The sequence below is a fragment of the Lipotes vexillifer genome, unplaced genomic scaffold (assembly GCF_000442215.2).
Source record: "Lipotes vexillifer unplaced genomic scaffold, Lipotes_vexillifer_v1.1 scaffold384, whole genome shotgun sequence".
NCBI classification, from domain to species: Eukaryota; Metazoa; Chordata; class Mammalia; order Artiodactyla; family Lipotidae; genus Lipotes; species Lipotes vexillifer.
Genome location: NW_006793498.1, coordinates 3094430 through 3113293, shown reverse-complemented (window position 1 = coordinate 3113293; position 18864 = coordinate 3094430). Strand labels below are relative to the sequence as shown.

Below are 18864 nucleotides of genomic sequence, written 5' to 3'. Positions count from 1 at the left end.
CATGGCCGCTGAGCCTGCGCGTCCGGAGGCTGTGCTCCGCAACGGGAGAGGCCGCAACAGTGAGCGGCCCGGCGTCCCCCAAAAAAAAAAAAAAAAACCTGGAGGTAGGACCATCTGATGCAAGTTTTACAGCCACAGATGAATATAAACCAGGAAAGATTTGAGAGACAAGAATGAGTGATTTGGGATATGCCTAGGAGGATTAAGTGACTCTACCAAAGAGAAACTGGTGGGGGGTGGGGTTTGGGGACAGAGTAAAGGTAGGTCAGGCAGCTACAGAGGGTGAAATTTGAGTGTCTGTAAAGAAAGCAGATTTGACATAATTAACTAGAGATGAGCCCGGAAGGTCCCGAAGAAGCAGGCATAGAGAGATAGGCTTGAGTCAGCGACATGGGAGTAAAACATTGTTTACATACGACCTGTTTTATCCCTTCTTACTGAATAGGCTTAGGATGGCTAATTTCAGTACAACCAATTTATGTCCCCTGAGGTGTCTGGACACGTACCATATAGTAAAGCAGTTTTCAGACTCTTAACTAGCTAAGCCTCTGTGTTAAATCAGGAAAAGAACTGTAATCGAAAAACCCATGTTCCCAGAGAGCGTGGCTTCATAGTTGAGTGTAGTGACTTGGAATTATGTTAAGTTTTGGCCCTATCTCAAAGACTTGCTAACTATGAGCTCCTGTGGGCTACCTTTCTAACTTCACCTTTATTTTCTATAAATTGGGATCAATCTTGTAACCCAGGACACCTAACTTAGCTGTTACTGTTACTCTGCGCTGTGACTGTCATCAGTGTGGTCCTTAGAATCATTGCACTCCCTCTTCCCCAGGTGGAGGCATCCCTGAATGACCCAGTAGTGGGACATCAGGAAGCATCTTATGTGAAGGCTGCCCTGGGCCCATTTCCACAGGCTCTTCTTTAGAGACATATGCTGCTTTTGATTCTGTACAGACTCACTTTTAGTTTTAGCTTTTTATTTGGAAATAATTTAAAATTTATAAAAGGTTTATTAAAAAATTACAAGAGTCTACAAAAGGTTATAAAAAATTATAACCTTGCACCCAGATTTACCTGTGATTAACATTTTAACACATTTGCAGTATCTCTCTCTTCCTCTACACACATAGTTCTTTTTCTGGAAATTGGAGGAAAAGTTTTGTATATCATAGTCCTTTTCTCTAAACATGTCAGTGTGCCTTTCCTAAGAAAGGGATTTTATCCTATATAACCCCATTTCAGTTATCAACTTCATAAATTTACAGTGATAAAATATTTTCATCTAATCTGCTATCCATATTCCAAATATTTAGGTTGAACTAGTGATGTCTTTTATAGCACTTTTTCCCCTTCAGTGTAGGATCCAGTCTAGAGGCAATAATTGTCAGGTAACTGTATAGTTTGCTTTATTCTGGAACATTGCCATAACTTTTCTTTGATTTTTTATGACCTTAAAATTTTGAAGAATATAGTGCTCCTCTTTTTGTAAGATGAACTGCCTCTTATTTTGTGGGACAAAAATCCCTCATATTTCTTCATGATTAGATTGAGTCCCTGCATTCTTGTTTGGGATGCTGCACAGGTGGTGTGGTGTCCTTCTCAGGTACCACATTTGGAGGCACGTCGTGTACATCTGTGCTTCATTGGTGACATTAATTTGATTACCCAATCGAGGTAGAATCTGATTTCTCCACCATCTAAGTATTCTATTTTCCCCTTGCAATTAACAATCAGTCAGTGAATAGGTACTTGGAGACCGTGTTAGAATCCTGCTGCAGACCCACTTTTGATTCCAGTAAAATAGATGCCCTCCTGTGTGCATGATTTCAGGAGTATCAGGCAGACACCAAGCCTCTAGGAAAAAAGACCTCCATTCCGTGTCTGATTTACAATGTTAATATTTTTTTTCCCCTTTTTGGTTGAATGAGGAGTCACGTTCAGTGTGAGGAATTCTTACACATTGTCTTCCTTCTTTGGGCAATTCTCTGTCTACATGATTTTAAAAAGGGAGGGGAATTGCTGGCTCTGGTGGAAAAAAGAAGTCACAAGGAGGAGGAAAAGAAAGTGGTAGATTAGCAGGGCCAGTGCTGATGGTTATGTGGGACTTAAGTGGGACCCTCCTTTATGGTTTGGTTATTTTTATTTTATTTATTTATTTATTTTTTTGCGATACGCGGGCCTCTCACTGCTGTGGCCTCTCCTGTTGCGGAGCACAGGCTCCGGACGCACAGGCTCAGCGGCCATGGCTCACGGGCCCAGCTGCTCCAACGGCATGTGGGATCTTCCCGGACCGGGGCACGAACCCGTGTCCCCTGCATCGGCAGGCGGACTCGCAACCACTGCGCCACCAGGGAAGCCCTGGTTTGGTGATTTTTATATTCTCTCTTCCATCTCATTCAGGAAGAAAGCAGTATCTTTAGCATAGTCTTGAATCAGTTAGCCAGTGTTTGTTGAGTCCCTGTGCTGGATTCAGCCTTGTTTGGGGTGTCGAAGACTGGGATAGGAGGAAGATGAAGTTGCCCTCACATTTAAGGCATTTTAAGAATTGTGGAGGAAAGAAGGCTTGGACATTGAGGAAACAGAGAAGAATATGAGAGAGTCCATAATCCTGCGTGTTTTAGGTGCTCTGTGAGACTGGGGAAAGGATAAGAGGTTAAGGAAAGGGAAATAAACCTAGATTTGGGGGGCAGCTAGGATTTGGATTGGTCCCAGGAGGCTGTGCTGAGTAAGGCAGCTTGGCCATGGTCGAATCAGCACAGAGCATGAACCGGACAGAAACACTGAGGGATAGGCCGGTGCCCAGTTAGATGAGTGAGGCCAAGATTATGAAATGGTTTGTAATTGTCAGCACATCACATTATCTGACTTTTAACACACTTTAGATGACTATCCACATCAAGTCTGGGTAGCAATGGAAACCATTCAGGAAGAATTGCAAATTATACTCTCATACATAAGTAATATCCAATAGGGAAGGATGCTGTGGGGACAACAGGGAAAATTAGAGGAATGAGTTTCTTACAGAGAAAATCAAACCTGCAAGTTACTTGTTAGCAATTCAGACATTTAATTGAGTAGGGAAATGAATGACTGTTTATTCTAAAAATATGTTATTCCCTTGGATTTGTCACAGTTGGGAATATTTTTTAATAGCACTCCTCAACAATAGGAATAGGAACAGACATCTTAAATTTATACTAGTTTGGTGATATATATGAAGATGTTTATATTAGCTATCACCAAAGTTTTTCGGATCAATGCTTTTTTTTTTTGGCTGTGCCGCCCGGCTTATGGGATCTTAGTTCCACGACCAGGGATCAAACCTGGGCCTTCAGTAGTGAAATCGTGGAGTCCTAACCACTGGACTGCTAGGGAATTCCCTCAGTGGGGTTCTTGATTACCTTATAAAGAAGGCAGATCTGGGTAAAATAAACTATCGAGTTCCCCATTGGTTGACAAAGCAAACTGATGTTGAATTGACAGCGCAGGATTTTCCTAGGTCCGGGTATGTATATTTATTAAAAAGCTCCCAATGAGATTCTGTGTATTTGGGAACTACTGCCTTGGACCATTTATAAAAACCCTTATGCTCCCAGCAGGTGGGAACCTGCAGGTTGCTTGGTAACCTAGCAAGGAAAGCTGAAGTTCACAGGTACTTTGGGCTGAGCTCTTTGCTCTGGGAAATCCCTTTTCTTAGTTTGTGTGATATTTTAGTGGTATTTTTCTGTGAATATAGTTGCATGTTTTTAGAAAATGTAAGTATGGCCTACTTAACTACTAATTAATTAATTCAGCATATTATTCATTGTGTCCCTTTGTGCCAGGGATATGATGGAAGTTAGAAAAACTCAGTTCTTGCCTCACTAATTTTATAGTCTGATGGAACGTACCATGCATTTTTTTTCTTCCTTAAGGTGCAAAATGATCTAACATTACAGAGTAATGGGAGCGAGTATTCTCCCAATGAGGTAAGTTTCCCGAAGATTAATGAAAGCTGAGGTATTTTGTGAAGACTGAACTGGAATATCTTGTACAGAAATCTATAATCTGAGACCATGATGATTCATGAGTTAATTGTATTGCAGAATCTCTGAGGGAATCTCTCATTAGCTCTCATAGCCCGATCCGGCCCTATCCATAATTAAAGACTCATTTTATAAGACATAATTTGAAGACCAAATGTGGGAACATTTTTATAGAAAATGAAGTGAAAATAGCTCATGTAGGCAACATTTAGAATGTCTCGTTATCTATAAATGATTCAGTGTGTGGTTTCCCTATAGCTGAGACATCTGTTCAGTGTTACCTGTTTTCTCATCTCGCTGTGTTATGAAATTCTTTATCAGATGTGCCCTCTGTGAGGTGGATGTGAGTGAGTGCTTGTGTGTGTCAGTGCCTGCACCTGAATGCACACATCTAGTCAGGAGCAGAAAGGGATTGCCAGTATCACACAACTATGAACTGTTTTTATAATCAGCACGTAAACAATTGGACGGATCTCCCCCAAAACAAAATTCTGTCGATTCTGCCACTTAAAGCATGAGCAATGTGAAGATGCATCAATTATCATTTTTTAGTCAGGACTTCCTCACGGCAGCAAATGCAAGGAGGTCGTGGTTTTATTATAATCCTTGATCATAGAGAAGCATGCATAGTTCTGCTCCAGTTCTTTAAAAAAATGTCCTTTCCTTCTAACACCACAGATGAGAGAGAACTCCCCTGCCATCTCTCCTACCAACACCAGCACAGCTCTGTTTGGCCTGAAGCCTCGATCAGGTAAATTGAAACCTTAGTGTTCTTGCACATGTGAACAGCTCAGGAGTTTCTCTTTAGCCTTTTAAATGCATACATGATAGTGTGAGCAGCCTTGTCAACTCTGGTGAGTTTGAGTCCTGGCATCAGAACCCCACTACAGCGTGGGGAGGCCACATTTTCGAGCCTTGTGGTCGTGAATCACCTATTAACGCCATGTTATCAGTAATAGATTATCTTACCTTCTTTTGAATCAGAACAAAGAGAAAAAGATGTTGGGACGTGTAAGTGGGAGAGAAATATTCTGTTGATAAAATAGCCACCCCTTTGCCCAGGTGGTTCCTGGTACCTTGCTGAATTAAGGCTGGTGACTCTTTTCTGAGACACCCCTCATTTGCTCCCTGGGCCTTGGTAAGGACTGTGTATTTACTCATGTGACAGGGTGGTCATTCCAAGATTCACATGAGTGGTCAGGAGACATTTTTAAGAGCATTTCTGCTTATATTACCTACTTTATTTTAACTTAGTATATTCACAAATGTAAATTATAGCAATGTGTAAAACAACTACTGATTTTAAAAAGAAGGACTATGTATAGAAAAATTTGGTTCTTCTGATTTCTCCACGTACTTAAAGTTCTAGCACTATCTACCTTCTTTTAGGTGCTTCTTTGTTTTAATATTTTTGATTCTTAAGTCTTTTGCATACACTCACTGCTAATGCTTTTCAGTAAATGCTAAGAAAGGACTCAGACGCTTTAAGCAAAAGGTAGTAAAGAACTCATATGTTCCTGGGTTTTTTAATAAAGCATTTGGCAACAGTTGAAGTTATACATGTGTATATTTTGAAAAAGGGTACCCATAGAAAAAAAACGACGATGGTTCTTTTATAAAGGAATATTTTTTCGTTTTTGGAGAAAGTTGATTGATGGGTAGCATGTGGCCAGGTATAATGGCTTCCTGGCATTTTGAATGGGCTGCAAGACAAAGCCATTTGAGAAGATGCTTGGGTGTGGCAAGGGTTAGGAGGTGTTTTATGGAGAACCAAATTGTGCATGAAATAGGACTCAAATGGCTGGCCTCACCATTCATGGAGCTGAGAGTATGCAGCCAGATCTGGGTTGGGCCTCCATTTCCAAGGTCTCAGATTGTGCTGGGAGGAATGGAGGCTTCCATGCCTTGAGTGATGATCTGCCAGGAATGTTCTCTATACACTGAGGACTTCATGTTGGGCTACAGACTTACAGGCACTTTTACACAATTTAAAAATATCTTAGGGGCTTCCCTGGTGGCGCAGTGATTGAGAGTCCACCTGCCGATGAAGGGGACACGGGTTCGTGCCCCGGTCCAGGAAGATCCCACATGCCGCAGAGCGGCTGGGCCCGTGAGCCATGGCCGCTGAGCCTGCGCATCCGGAGCCTGTGCTCCGCAACGGGAGAGGCCACGACAGTGAGAGGCCCGTGTACCGCAAAAAAAAAAAAAAAAAATCTTATAATTGAGCAAATCAAAAGTTGAATGAATCTCCGAAGAATAATATTCTTTTGAATGTGCGTCTTTGCAATTTAGTTGCAAAATTGTCTCCGTGACTTTTTCAGTTCTTTTTATGGGGTCCAAACTCAACTTATCAACCTCATACCCACACTGTTGAACCATTTCAGACTCTTTGTGGTGGTGAAAAATAAATGAAGTATTTATTTTGAATAGCTGGAAACAAAGATAATTTCCTTTCCTAGCTTCCAACCTTTCTATAATGCTGACTAACCAGTGTGGAAATTGTGCCAGTTGTTGAAAGCTTTGTGGAGTTTGGTTGTCGTAAGTAATGCTGATTTTTCTTCAGGAACATCAAGTGGCATGTTGGAACGTTATGAAACTAGCATCATGTATTGGGAATTTTAAAATTTTTATTTAGTGACTTTAAAATATTACAGTATGTATTTTTCACATTTTCTAGAAAATAATATACATACTAATCTTAATTGAAGATCACATGACTAAAAAAGAAATTATTTTTGATTGAGTAGCTTTGGAACTTTAAAAAGTGATTTAATTTTTATTTTAAAGTTAAGTATATGAATTCATGTGATTTCTGTGTTAAAAATAAAAACAGACTGCTCAAATTAGCAAGTGGGAATAGAAACTTAGATTCTTAAAGTAGACTAATAGTTTTCTTCAAAAGAAATTTTTTTTCTGTGTTTTCCTCCCAAGAAAGACAATTGTGTATATCCAAATATGCATTACTAGAATCATGTCCCTGTATTTTACTGGCCCTGCCTTATGGTTGAATAAAAATTGTAAAGATATTTCCTAAACATCAAAAATTACTATATGGATAGTTAGTACAAAAAAAAAAAAGAGATGTTATTTCATAAATGACCAATTTAGAAGTGCTTTGAATTGACTGACATCTATCGGTTAATTAGGTTTGTTGTTAAAGAGACTCTACTAGTGTCTGAAATAGGTTCTATACTGATCAGTATCTAAGACAGTATTGAGAGGTATACCTGTGTGTCAAGGGTTGAGCAGAGTTGGCTAGATTCACTTATCAATAAAGCATGCCAGCAGACTTACAGATGTCTTTAAAGAGAAATTTTACATTACCTTGGGAAAAAAATCCACCAGTGGCAAACACTGATTCTATAATAGATTTATTTCCAAATAATAGACATATTTATACATATTAAGCTTCTATGTAAACAGAAATATTGTGTGAATCATATTTGCTAAGATTGTTAGTTATTTAGGTCTTTGGAAAAGGTATCTGGTAGGTCTTTTGCTTTTTATCTGCATAATCTATGGGTACTCCTTCTTTCCACTGACATGATTCATTAGTACTCTAAGTCTGTGGGCTTGCAAACTGTTAACGATTAACGGTATTAACTGCATGCCAAGTATATGATTGATAAGTACTAACACTCAGTTTTTTATCATTCTTTTTATTCCATGCGCCATCTTTCATTCTTCTCCTATATTGTACATTTGAAATTAAATTCCATAATATGAAATTCGCTTCATTTCCATACAATCCTTATGCCATTTGTGAAATGCTGCTGCCCCTTTGGTTTTTCCTGGTCCTTGTGCAACCGTACGCGGACTGGCTCTCTCGCTCTCCTGCAGACCCAGCCCTCACTCTTCCTCCTATCTCCTTCAACAAACTTACACAGGCACAAACATGGGACAACTCTAGCTACAGTGTTCCATCTGAAGGAGACAGTGACAATGGTAGGTGGCTTTGTACCTATTCTTCGATGTGCTCATTAATAAGCCAATGAATGAATATACTGAACATTCATTTCTGTGCAGCTGAAGATAGAGTGTATATTCTCCTGCATGCCTGATATAAGAGATAATAGTAAACCTGGAAAGTCCAGAAAAGTGCATGTGGATTGTTCTCTGGCAGTTTATCAAACTACATTTAATTCTCTTGAATATTCTGAATTTTGGAAGGACTGTACAATAATTTCTTCTCTATCCTTTCTGCTTGGGTTTTTTTTTTTTTTTTTTTTTTTTTTTTTTTTTTTTTTTTTTTTTTTTTTTTTTTTGGTGTGTTTGCTTGTTTATAAAAATTGGGGGTTTGTACATTTGGATAATCTGCTGCTCCTGAACTAAATGCTTTCAGAGTTTCATCCTTTATCATCTATGCTTATTTACCATATGAAATTTTTAAAGTAATCAAGACATGCTGTGGCTGATCCAAGAGGACTGCACTGAAAATAGTTAGAAGTGAGAAATTCCTAAAAATGAAGAGAAATCACTTGCTTTTTTTTTTTTTTTTTTTTTTTTTTTTTTTGCAAATTATTTGCACATTTTGACTTTTGATACCTTTAGCCCTTTTGAGTGTAATTTCATCTACATGATATTTAAGAATGGTAACTTGGCTTGAGAACCAAATGTGCAAATAAGAAATTGCAGACACCTAGCTAGGATTCATGTGGATATCGTTTGATTTCATGCCACTAAATATCTGAAGTAGCTTAAAAGATGAAAATAAAATAAATATAGTTATTTAAATATACTTACCACAGATATCTGAATCTCCATACTGGTCTGTTACTTCAGATTTTAAACATTTTACTCCAAGATACCAGAAGATAAAAGTAACGTGAAATGAAATAGAGAGTATGCTTTATAGGGAAGAGAAGTGATATGTGGGGTAAAACCACAATGTAAGCACAATAAGAAGATGCATTTTCTGATAATACTTATTTTTTTATCTAAGTATCAATATGTTATATATGTAATGAATAGAAACCGCATATTTCAAACATTTGTTGTGATTTCTGGTCAAAATTCAACCAAAAAATGCTTTTCCAGACTTTCTTATATACAAGTATAATGTATATCTTGGCAGGTTAGTTACAAAAGGAATTTCATTATTTCGTAGATTTCTAAAATTTTAACTGAAAACAAGTGTGATTAAACAACAACAACAGGGAAACCAAAGTCCCTTCTTATATCATCCCATTTTAAATTCTGGAAGTTGAGGAAGGCTAAATGAAAACTTTCTTGATAAACCTGTTCCTTTACTTAAAAATAAAAGGGGGAGAGAGACATTTTTGTTTTCCAGAAAGCATGGCTGTTTATGGATCTGATGTTGTTTAAAGGAAATGAGCCTAGAATGAAAGATTTATGTGTGATTTGCTATTTCCTTAGGAGTGATATCTGAAACCAAAGACTTTTTTTTTTAAGCTGGGGTAAGATCTAGACATCTTACGTAGCAGTAAGATTTCTATCTTTATAGATGAACCAACCAAAACGAGAAAGGTGGGTCACGCTGGGTCACGCTGTTAGTTAGAGGGAGAGGTGGGGTCACACCCAGGGCTTCCAACTCTCCGATCATCTCCTCTCCACCATATCTACCTTCATCTACAGCTGTTTATTGAGGGCTCTTTGTGCAAGCTACTAAGCCAGACGGCCTTCTTTTTATTGAAAGTCCTAAGATTTCCATAGAAAAATAATCATTGTGAAAATCTTTCTGAAAATAAAATAACCTGGCAATACTTCTCTGGTAGTTTTTGTTTGAGTGAAAATTCCAGGGATTCATGTGTAGCTATTATGCTGTACCACGCCGCCCCCCCCCCACACACACATACACAAATAATAAAAGGATTGTTTTCAGTATTCATCTACCTGGGTTAATCATGTCAGATATTGGATAGTTGTTATTTCCCCCTATTTGCAATTTGTCTACAATATGCCCTGGGCAAGAGATGATTTTCTATTAATTATCTATTAATTTTCTGGCAACAGAAATCTTTGCAAATATTTGTGTAGGTTCCCAGATCTGACCTTTCAAATAGAATCTTCATTCTTTTTGTGCTAAATATTGCCTTCTGATTTGAATACCTTTTCCAGTATATTTTTTAAATTAATGAAGCACTATATGTATCCCCAAGTATATGTGCTAAGGTTGGAAGAGGAATACAGCCTACTTTTATGTTGTTCTTACTGGTTCCTCTGAAACAGTAGATCCTATTCAGTGGCCTCTCATGGCATTTCAAAGCTGATTACCCCAGCAGTTTTGTTTCCTCATATTTTCTCCATTATCCAATATCTGCGCTATCTCACCCTGTGTAAATAAATGGCATCATATTACCAACTCAACCCAGCATAATGTAGCTTGCCTTTCATTTGTATTTTTATTAATTAATTTCGGTAAAGTTGGCATTTTTATACCTTGTTCACTGTCTTTATGTTAAAATTACCCTTTTATTTAAATTCCAATATTTAAGTAAAATTTAAATTTTATTTTAAAAATACACTTAAAATAATAAACATAGCTTTCTAATATTTTGCTTCAAATATATCTCATTTCAAATTCCCTGTTTTCCCTAAAACTCATTCTTCAAAGAAATAAAAAAAGGCAAACTGGCTAGAAGGTCCTTGGGAGTTTGAATTCCCACAATCCCCAAAGTTCTACCTCCTAAAATGGATGGGGAAGGATGTGGATGTGTGTCTGTATGTCTTTCCACCCCTGGAGCTGGATGGGGCAGCTTCACTGCAAGCTGTTCTTAACTTGGTAACTTCTCTTCTGCTCCTTTTCTTGTGCCCTCTTACTACTCTGCATCTTTCTTTCCTTTTCCTTCACTTTGAAATTAAAATCATTCCTATCTTCCTTTGAATTATTTTCCCTTTTTCATTTGCAGTGAATTGGTGGGTGCTAATTTATACTTAAAATTGATCTTTAAACTATCACTGGAAAGTGAATGAATGGACATATTTATCTTGGGCCAGTTTACAGACATTTTCTGGAATTGTTTTACCATAATCTTGCACTTCTAGGTATTATTTTCCCCATTACAAAAATGATGAAACTGAAGCTGTGAGATGAGAGGCGTTTCAGTGGTTCTCAACCTGTCTTCATATTAGAATCACCTGGGCATTTTATAAACAATAGCTGCCTATACCCAACACTGCCTGTGCTGATTTATTCGGAGTAGCATGGAGTCTTCGCACTCGCACTGATTATTATTCTTATTATTTTACTGATTTTATGTTATGTTTAAGTAGGTGAAAACCACTGGGTTGAATAAACTGCCCAAGATCATAGAAAGCAAATCTGAGAATTTTGAGGGCAGAGGATTTACATAATTCATTTTTGGGCACCAGAGGGAATAAATGAATGCACTAATTAGATTTCTGACTCACATTAACCTGGATCTACAGCTCATGATACTTTTTCAAAGCCACCGTATTGCTGCCCTTGAATTTGTATGTCTTCAACATCACACCCAGTCCAGGTTTTTAATTTCAAAGGAGAAGCTGAGAGCCAAATTCCAAAACCACATGTGTCCACAGAGAAGAAATCTAGAGTTAAATTTAGATAACAAAGGTTAATAATATAGACTGATAATTTCTTTGCAAAGTTCCTTTCACTTAATAATTAAATAAGTAACATTTCAGGCAATATTTAGAGGAGCGAGCTTTCTTTGCTTAACTGAAAGATACTTTTACAACATTTAGAAAACGTTTCCTGTGCACATCCTTAAATATTTACTGAGTGCCTCCTATGTGTAGGGCATGATGCTCGTTAACTGTGGATACAGATCTGAAAAAAACAGACTAGATCTCTGCCTTCGTGGAACATTTATTTCAGTCTCTAATGCATTCAGACCCGGAGACTAAGTTTTAGGAGATTTTTCATGTTAAAAATAATTGAGATGACTGATTATCAGGGTAGGGTAATCTCTGACAAGGTATTCTCCATATAAAGTGATCTTTGAATGAGGGAGTTTTTGAAACACTTGTTTGTTTATTCATCTGACAAACTGCTTTGTGGGGCAGGGGTAGAGGTTTAAATTGGAAACAAACATAAACTCTTACAGAGTCCTCATGGAGAATAGCAGATCTTTCCTGTAAGACAGAAAGTGAAGCGTGCCATGAGAGACACAGATAAAGCATGTTGTACATTCACAGCTGACAGACCACTCCCAGGTCAGGGATGAAGGTGAGGGGGAGGGTGAAGGAGGAGGTAGAGATTACGGAAAAGTCAGTGGACTTGGACGTGTACCTGCAAGGATGCATTTGATATTCTGCACAAGCATATTCACCATTCCCTGCAGAGTCTTTGCTTAGAAATTTGTCTCTTCAGCTAAAGAAATTGCAAATATTAACAAATCGTCCTTTTCATTCTTTGAATGTTATCAGTATTTGATATACAGTAATTAAACAGCTAAGCAGGACTCATTTTCTCCTGCATCTTAAATCACCCATTTCCTTGTCTCTTCCTACCCCCTGTGCATGCATATGTGTGTGTATACACACACACTGACACACACCCTCACTCTGCTCCCTTGCCCCTCTGTTTTTCTTCTTATTTACACAATCAGTGTGACATTTGATGTGAAAGACAGTTACTAACAGGGCGGCTCTTAATATTGTCTTGCAGCCACAAGCTAAACTTTTATTCCCCTGAATTAAGTAGGGGAGTTCTTGAAATGAAGTGATATGAAATTAAGGAAGACCAGAATAATTCCTCCATAGATCAGTTTCCTGAAGTTTTGACCAGGCTGGTCACTGCATTTATTATTTAAATATGACTTGAAAGAAAAAAAAAATAACTGTGGATAAAATAATCAGAGCTACCATAATGGTCCTATTAAAATTATTCTGTCTTAAACTTATGTGCTCTGTAGATTTATTATTAAATAGTTCATTTTAAATTCGAATATATTCTACAATAATTAATCTATTTAGAAAACTAGTAGTATTACAGTCAGGTTTCCAGTAATTTTATGTACATTTGAAGTATTCATCTTAAAAATAATGGCTCACATATGTTTTAACACTTTTTGACCGCTTACATTCATAAAGCAAATACCCAAGCATGCATTTTGTATTTTTTGAGACGTATGGGAATTTAAGATGAAAAGCAATGCCAGGAAATTAAAACCCAGATACCATTGAATTATCTTGGTATATTACACAGGGCTCTAACAGGGTATAGATACTTGAAGAGTGTGCTGTTAGCCAAAAGCTCACGGTTAACTTAACTTCCTGATAGCTTCGTATTCAGAATGAAATCTGCCAGTAAAAACATACTGAAAATATTAAACATGTCGTATTAGATAAGATTTCCCCCAGAAAAAAAGGGAAAGGAAAATAAAACCTCCAAAGAAAACATTAGATTTGTTTAAACGGTTCTGGGGCTCCCCTTGCTGGCCAGTGTGTGTATTACTCAGCTAAGTCCACATTCCTTGACTTTTTTGGTAAATTCGGTTGACTTTTTCTTTGGTGGTGTGGATTATTTCTAGACTTTACATTTTAATATATATCTCTTCTGGTCACTATGTTTAAATGGGTAGATTTTTTTGGTTGGTCTCAATATGGTGCAAAGGCAAATTTAATGCATTTCCAGTTTCTTCCGTGCTTCTGATTTTGTCAAATTCTTCCTCATTTCCCTTTGCTCTGTGAACTTCTCATCTCTCCCTGCTGGTTGGTCCACCCTACTTCCTTTGCCTGCTTTGCCTTTATTTTTGAAACAATTGGTCTCGCTTCCTGTGGGGTTTGGTTTTTGTAGGTCTTGGTGACAAGACTTTGGCTCTTCCTTAGGTGGCTTGAGGCAGAAGCCCAGGCCCCAGGCTGACTTCTCTCTGAGGTTCCAGAAGGTGTTAACATATACAATAGATCATTCCCTTGCTCCATTAACTTCTGTAAGTCACGGATTTCTTAAGATGTATCAACTTTCTGGTCCTCTGTAGAGCAGCAGAGGGCTGATTCAGATATCCGAGAACTGATTTAGAAAGAAAATACTGAGACGTGAGAAGCATAGTGCAAGACACTTATTAAAGTGTTTTGGTTCAAAGATACAAATTGAGGTTAAAATGACATAGTTGGGTGAATATCGGATAATTGATTATATGGTGGACTCCAGTTGTTTTTATTCAAAGTATATTTGTAAACCATATTTCATTAAAAAACAAATAAATTGAAATGCTTTTAAAGTGGTTCATAGCAAATGCTTGGCAGAATAGAATAAACGTTACATAATCTTCTTATTCTACATTATTGAAGATACGGTAATTGAAACTCCTAGAATTGCAGTATGTCAGTGCAGCCTTCTACGTGGTATTGATTTTTAAAATTGGAGTTCTCTGCCCCAAATTTTCTGAAGCGCCCCCCTCATTTGTCCCCCCCGCCCCCAATCTGAAAATCTCTGGGACACGCTACAGCTCTTAACCGTTCTTTGTCCCCTCTGGTGTGCATGGAAAGTTGACAGTCTTAATAAGATAAGAATCTCAAGGAAGAAAAAGATTCAAGTTTAAATTCGCCCTGGGCTTTGTATCCTAATAAAAATTGCCATAATCACTCTGCCCCTACATAGCATATTTTGTACCTTCTCTTTTAGTCTTTAAAAGATGTCATCCTTCAAAGGTTGAGAGCATTCATTTTCTCTGCAGCCAGAGCCTTAACTCCTTCCAGAGTTGCCACTGTTAGTCGCCATTTCTGGAGGTTGTAAGTTTAAGGACCTGCAGCCAGAGATGATCTCTTAAAACTGTCTCCCATCTTGCCAACTTTTCTAAAAGGAGTCTGTGGTCATCTCTGAAGAGCTGACTTTTGGGATGTGCTGTCAGTGACATGATAGAAGGCAGAATTTTTCCCTCCACACTCAGATACCTATCTGAGTGGATAGTGTGTATCATCACTTAGTTCCTAACCCAGGCTGATGAAAAACCTCAGCCAATAGAATCCTTAACCTGTGCTTGTTTGTAACCTGTAAAGCAATTCTCTCTTATTAGCTGAAACAAAGTATCCAAGTTTAATGAAAGGATTGTGAAACCTGGAGTGTAGATGAAAACTTGGAATAAAAGCAGTGGAAAAAAGAGAGAAGGGGTCTGGAATGGTGCCAAGGATGACCAATCCCTTTCCTGGATTCAACTGATGGTTTGTCCATACAACCCAGAATAATTGAATACATAATCTTCTCTAGCATATTCAAATCAAGCTTTTCATGTGAAGTCAGAATTTATTGTTTTGTGAGTGGTGAATGAGTTATTTGGGATAAAAAAACTATTTGATTTAAATATGATCAGCCTTATATGGCATCCTGTACTAGGCGCTCCATAAAGGCTTTTTTCCCTTTCTGTTACAGTGTTTCTTAGACCACAGAGAAATTTGGAATCTATAGACCCACAGTTTACAATTCGGCGGAAAATGGAGCAGATGAGAGAAGAAAAAGAACTGGTGGAACAGCTCCGAGAGGTACCGGGAAACATTGTATAACTGAATAATTATTTCCAGAATTGAAGCAGCATTCTGTAGTTTTAAAAAGTAGACATTGGGGACTTCCCTGGTTAAGTGGTTAAGACTTCACCTTCCAGTACAAGGGGTGTGGGTTCGATCCCTGGTTGGGGAGCTAAGATCCCACATGCCTCATGGCCAAAAAAACAAAACACAAAACAGAAGGAATATTGTAACAAATTTAATAAAGACTTTAAAAATGGTCCACATCAAAAAAATCTTTAAATAAAAAAGTAGACTTTGAAGCACTGCAGACCGAATATCTAGTTTCAAATCTAGCCGGCTCACTGTTTGATATTGGACAAGTCACTTAACATCCCTGAGTTTGAGTCTTTTCATGTATTAAAAACAATAGTTCCCAGATATCTACCTTCATGGGATTTTATGAGAAATGTATGAGATAATGTAAGTAGAAATACTTAATACCTGTGTATAAAAGCTAGTATTATTTCAGCTCTGGTAAGCTTTAAAAAATGCACTGTTATTAATTTACTTAATAATATGCCATGGATTTAAAGATATTTATAGTTATCCTTACTACCTATCCCAAACCGGACAGAATTTTCGAATGTCATAATAGGCAAACCGTTTGAGTTCCTACCAAGGGTGAAGTCTTGTGCTGGGTGGCAGGGAAGATTTCAAGCTTGGTGATGGCAGAGACCATGGCTGTCTTACTCCTTGTTGTGTTTCTATCCCCAGCACAGCTCCTAGTGGGAACTGTGTATGTATTTTTCTACACTCCTGGTCTTTGTGTCTAGTTAGGAGGATCGTATGTAAATATGTGGAAGATCAAACAGCAGGACAAGGGTCAGTCACCAAAGAACACACTGGTATTAGTTATTAAAGGCAGTACATCATGAATTACTACGTAAGTTCTTTATATTTAAAGAGAAGTGCCATAGCCATGAACTAGACGAATGTAAGAAGCTTCTTGAGAAGGTAGATTTTATACTACGTCTTCTCCATTCACTAGCAAATGATTATTGACTGCTCTCTGTGCCAGGCTGTATAGTCTAGGTGATAGACAGAGAAAAGAACAAAAAGGTCCCCGCTCCCATGAAGCCTGCAGTCTATTGAGAAGACAGAGTAAGTAAGAAGGAAACAAATAAATACACAATTTCAGAGAGCAATGAGTTCTACAAATGAGCAGTGAATCCTATAATTAAAATTAAAGCTGGGCTTCCCTGGTGGCTCAGTGGTTGCGAGTCCGCCTGCCGATGCAGGGGACACGGGTTCGTGCCCCGCCGGGAAGATCCCACATGCCGCGGAGCGGCTGGGCCCGTGAGCCATGGCCGCTGAGCCTGTGCGTCCGGAGCCTGTGCTCCGCAACGGGAGAGGCCACAACGGTGAGAGGCCCGTGCACCGCCAAAAAAATAAAAAATAAAGCTGAACTAAGGTAGGTCAGAATCTTTGTTGTTGCAGATGATAGCTTTATGTACGGTTTAGCACGTAGTCAGGAGGAAAGAAAAAAGACCCAGAAACCTCTTACCACCACTTTAAGCCACTGTGGTTGACTCAACAGTCACATAGGGCAAGTCAGTCCTCTGTCATTTGCCTAGAATATTTGGATGTGCCGTAAACTTGGGAGGTGAACTTTCAGAGATATGTAAAAATAAGATCAGAAGTTGAGCTATGCCTCTCAAAGGGTGATATAATTTTCTCTTAAAGTCTGGGTCATGTTGATAGCTTATGTTTGAATTTAGTGATGTAAAACTAGAGACTGAAAGCATGCTTGGAAAAAAATGAGGTGTCTGTACAAGACAGTTCTGAAAGAGAATTATGCAACACCGTTACATGCACTGATTTTCAAGGGCTTCACTTATTGCAGATCTCCCAATAAAGTCATCCTTTCTTATGCTGTTATCCATTTACAAGGAGCTTCTGCTGTAAAGCAGAAATTTGTATTTGAAGTTTTCAAAACTGATCTATCGACTTCTGCTTCTGAGGAGAAGGAGTTGATGTACTTTTCCCCATTCATCCCACTAAGTACAACTAAACCCCCTGGTGATTATATATAAAATAAGCGTAGGATCACTCTGAAAAGTGGAGAGAATAATTCAGACCAGCTGGGCACCTTGGGACTAGGAATGACAGTGGTGGTGAGTCCAGTGGGATTTCTTGTTTGCTTTGTCTTTTGCTCAGACTTGAAGGTGAAGTGGTTAGAAATCTGAAATGCTAATGGGCACAAATTAAGAAAACAAAGTCCCAATGAAAGCTTTGCTTACTTTAGTCAAAGGACCAGAAAAGGGGCAGCCTAGTGAGATAGAAAATTTTTAGACATTAAAGGCTCTACTCCAGCTAAACACTACAGAAAACCCATGGTCCCATCCCTACCCACGCCTGCAAAGATGGCGTAGGCAGCTAGACTTTAACCTCTGCTGGGATGGTATCAGAGAAGGCCAAGCTGGGAGCCAGGAATTTCATTCCCATGAGCTAAGAATGATCCCGTCCCCTCCCATGGTATCAGTGGAGCCCACATGGGGAGCCTGGATTTCCACACCCACACCAGTCACTGACAGCAAGTGGGAATCTGCATTTACACAGCAGTAACAAGGTGGTAGCCTCCCTTTCCCTGCCAGAGCAGTGTCCAAAAAAGCCAGCGAAAACAGAAAGTTTAAATAGGCTCCAGAGTCTCATAATACCAGAAATGTCCAGGTTTCAACCAAAAAAAATCACTCATTCTACCAAGAACCAGAACGAATGTGAAAAGATAATCAACAGGTGACAACACTATTGTGGCAGAGATGTTATCATCTGACAAAGATTTTATACTGTTCGTGATAGAAATGCTTCCACAAGCAATTAGGAACACAGGTGAAACAAAGAAAAACATAGAATGCCTCTGCAAAGGAATAAAAAATCTTAGCAGGGGCTTCCCTGGCGACGCAGTGGTTGAGAGTCCGCCTGCCGATGCAGGGGACGTGGGTTCGTGCCCGGTCCGGGAAGATCCCACATGCTGCGGAGCGCCTGGGCTCGTGAGCCATGGCCTCTGACCCTGCGCGTCCGGAGCCTGTGCTCTGCAACGGGAGAGGCCACAACAGTGAGAGGCCCGCGTACCGCAAAAAAAAAAAAAAAATCTTAGCAGAGAAATAGAAGACATAAAGAAGGACCAGTGGAAATTTAGAACTGCAGAATACATTATCCAAAAGAAGCAGCCCAGGGGGTGGGCTCAACAGCAGAATGGAGGTAACAGAGGAAAGAATCAGCGAACTGGAAGAAAGAACAATAGGGATTACCTAATCTGAGTAGCAGAGAGAAGACAGACTGAAAATAAATGAGCAGAGAGCCCCAGGGACCTGTGGGCGTGTAACAGATGATACACATTCATGTCATGGGAGTCCTGGAAGGAGAGGAGAAGGGGAGTAGGGCCAAAGAG

At 38.9% G+C, this 18864-nt stretch overlaps 1 protein-coding gene across 3 annotated transcripts in view; it reads left to right on the top strand.

Annotated features, from left to right (window-relative positions):
* LRCH1 (leucine rich repeats and calponin homology domain containing 1) overlaps positions 1-18864 on the top strand; it is a 189915-nt gene that overhangs the window by 149591 nt on the left and 21460 nt on the right. For 2 of the 3 annotated variants that reach the window (XM_007466449.1, XM_007466450.1), the window contains exons 14-16: positions 3915-3968; positions 4704-4776; positions 15340-15449. In XM_007466449.1, coding sequence (XP_007466511.1) covers positions 3915-3968; positions 4704-4776; positions 15340-15449 — 237 coding nt within the window. Of the gene's footprint in view, positions 1-3914; positions 3969-4703; positions 4777-7865; positions 7971-15339; positions 15450-18864 lie in introns of all 3 variants that reach the window. The other variant, XM_007466448.1, reaches the window with a different exon arrangement.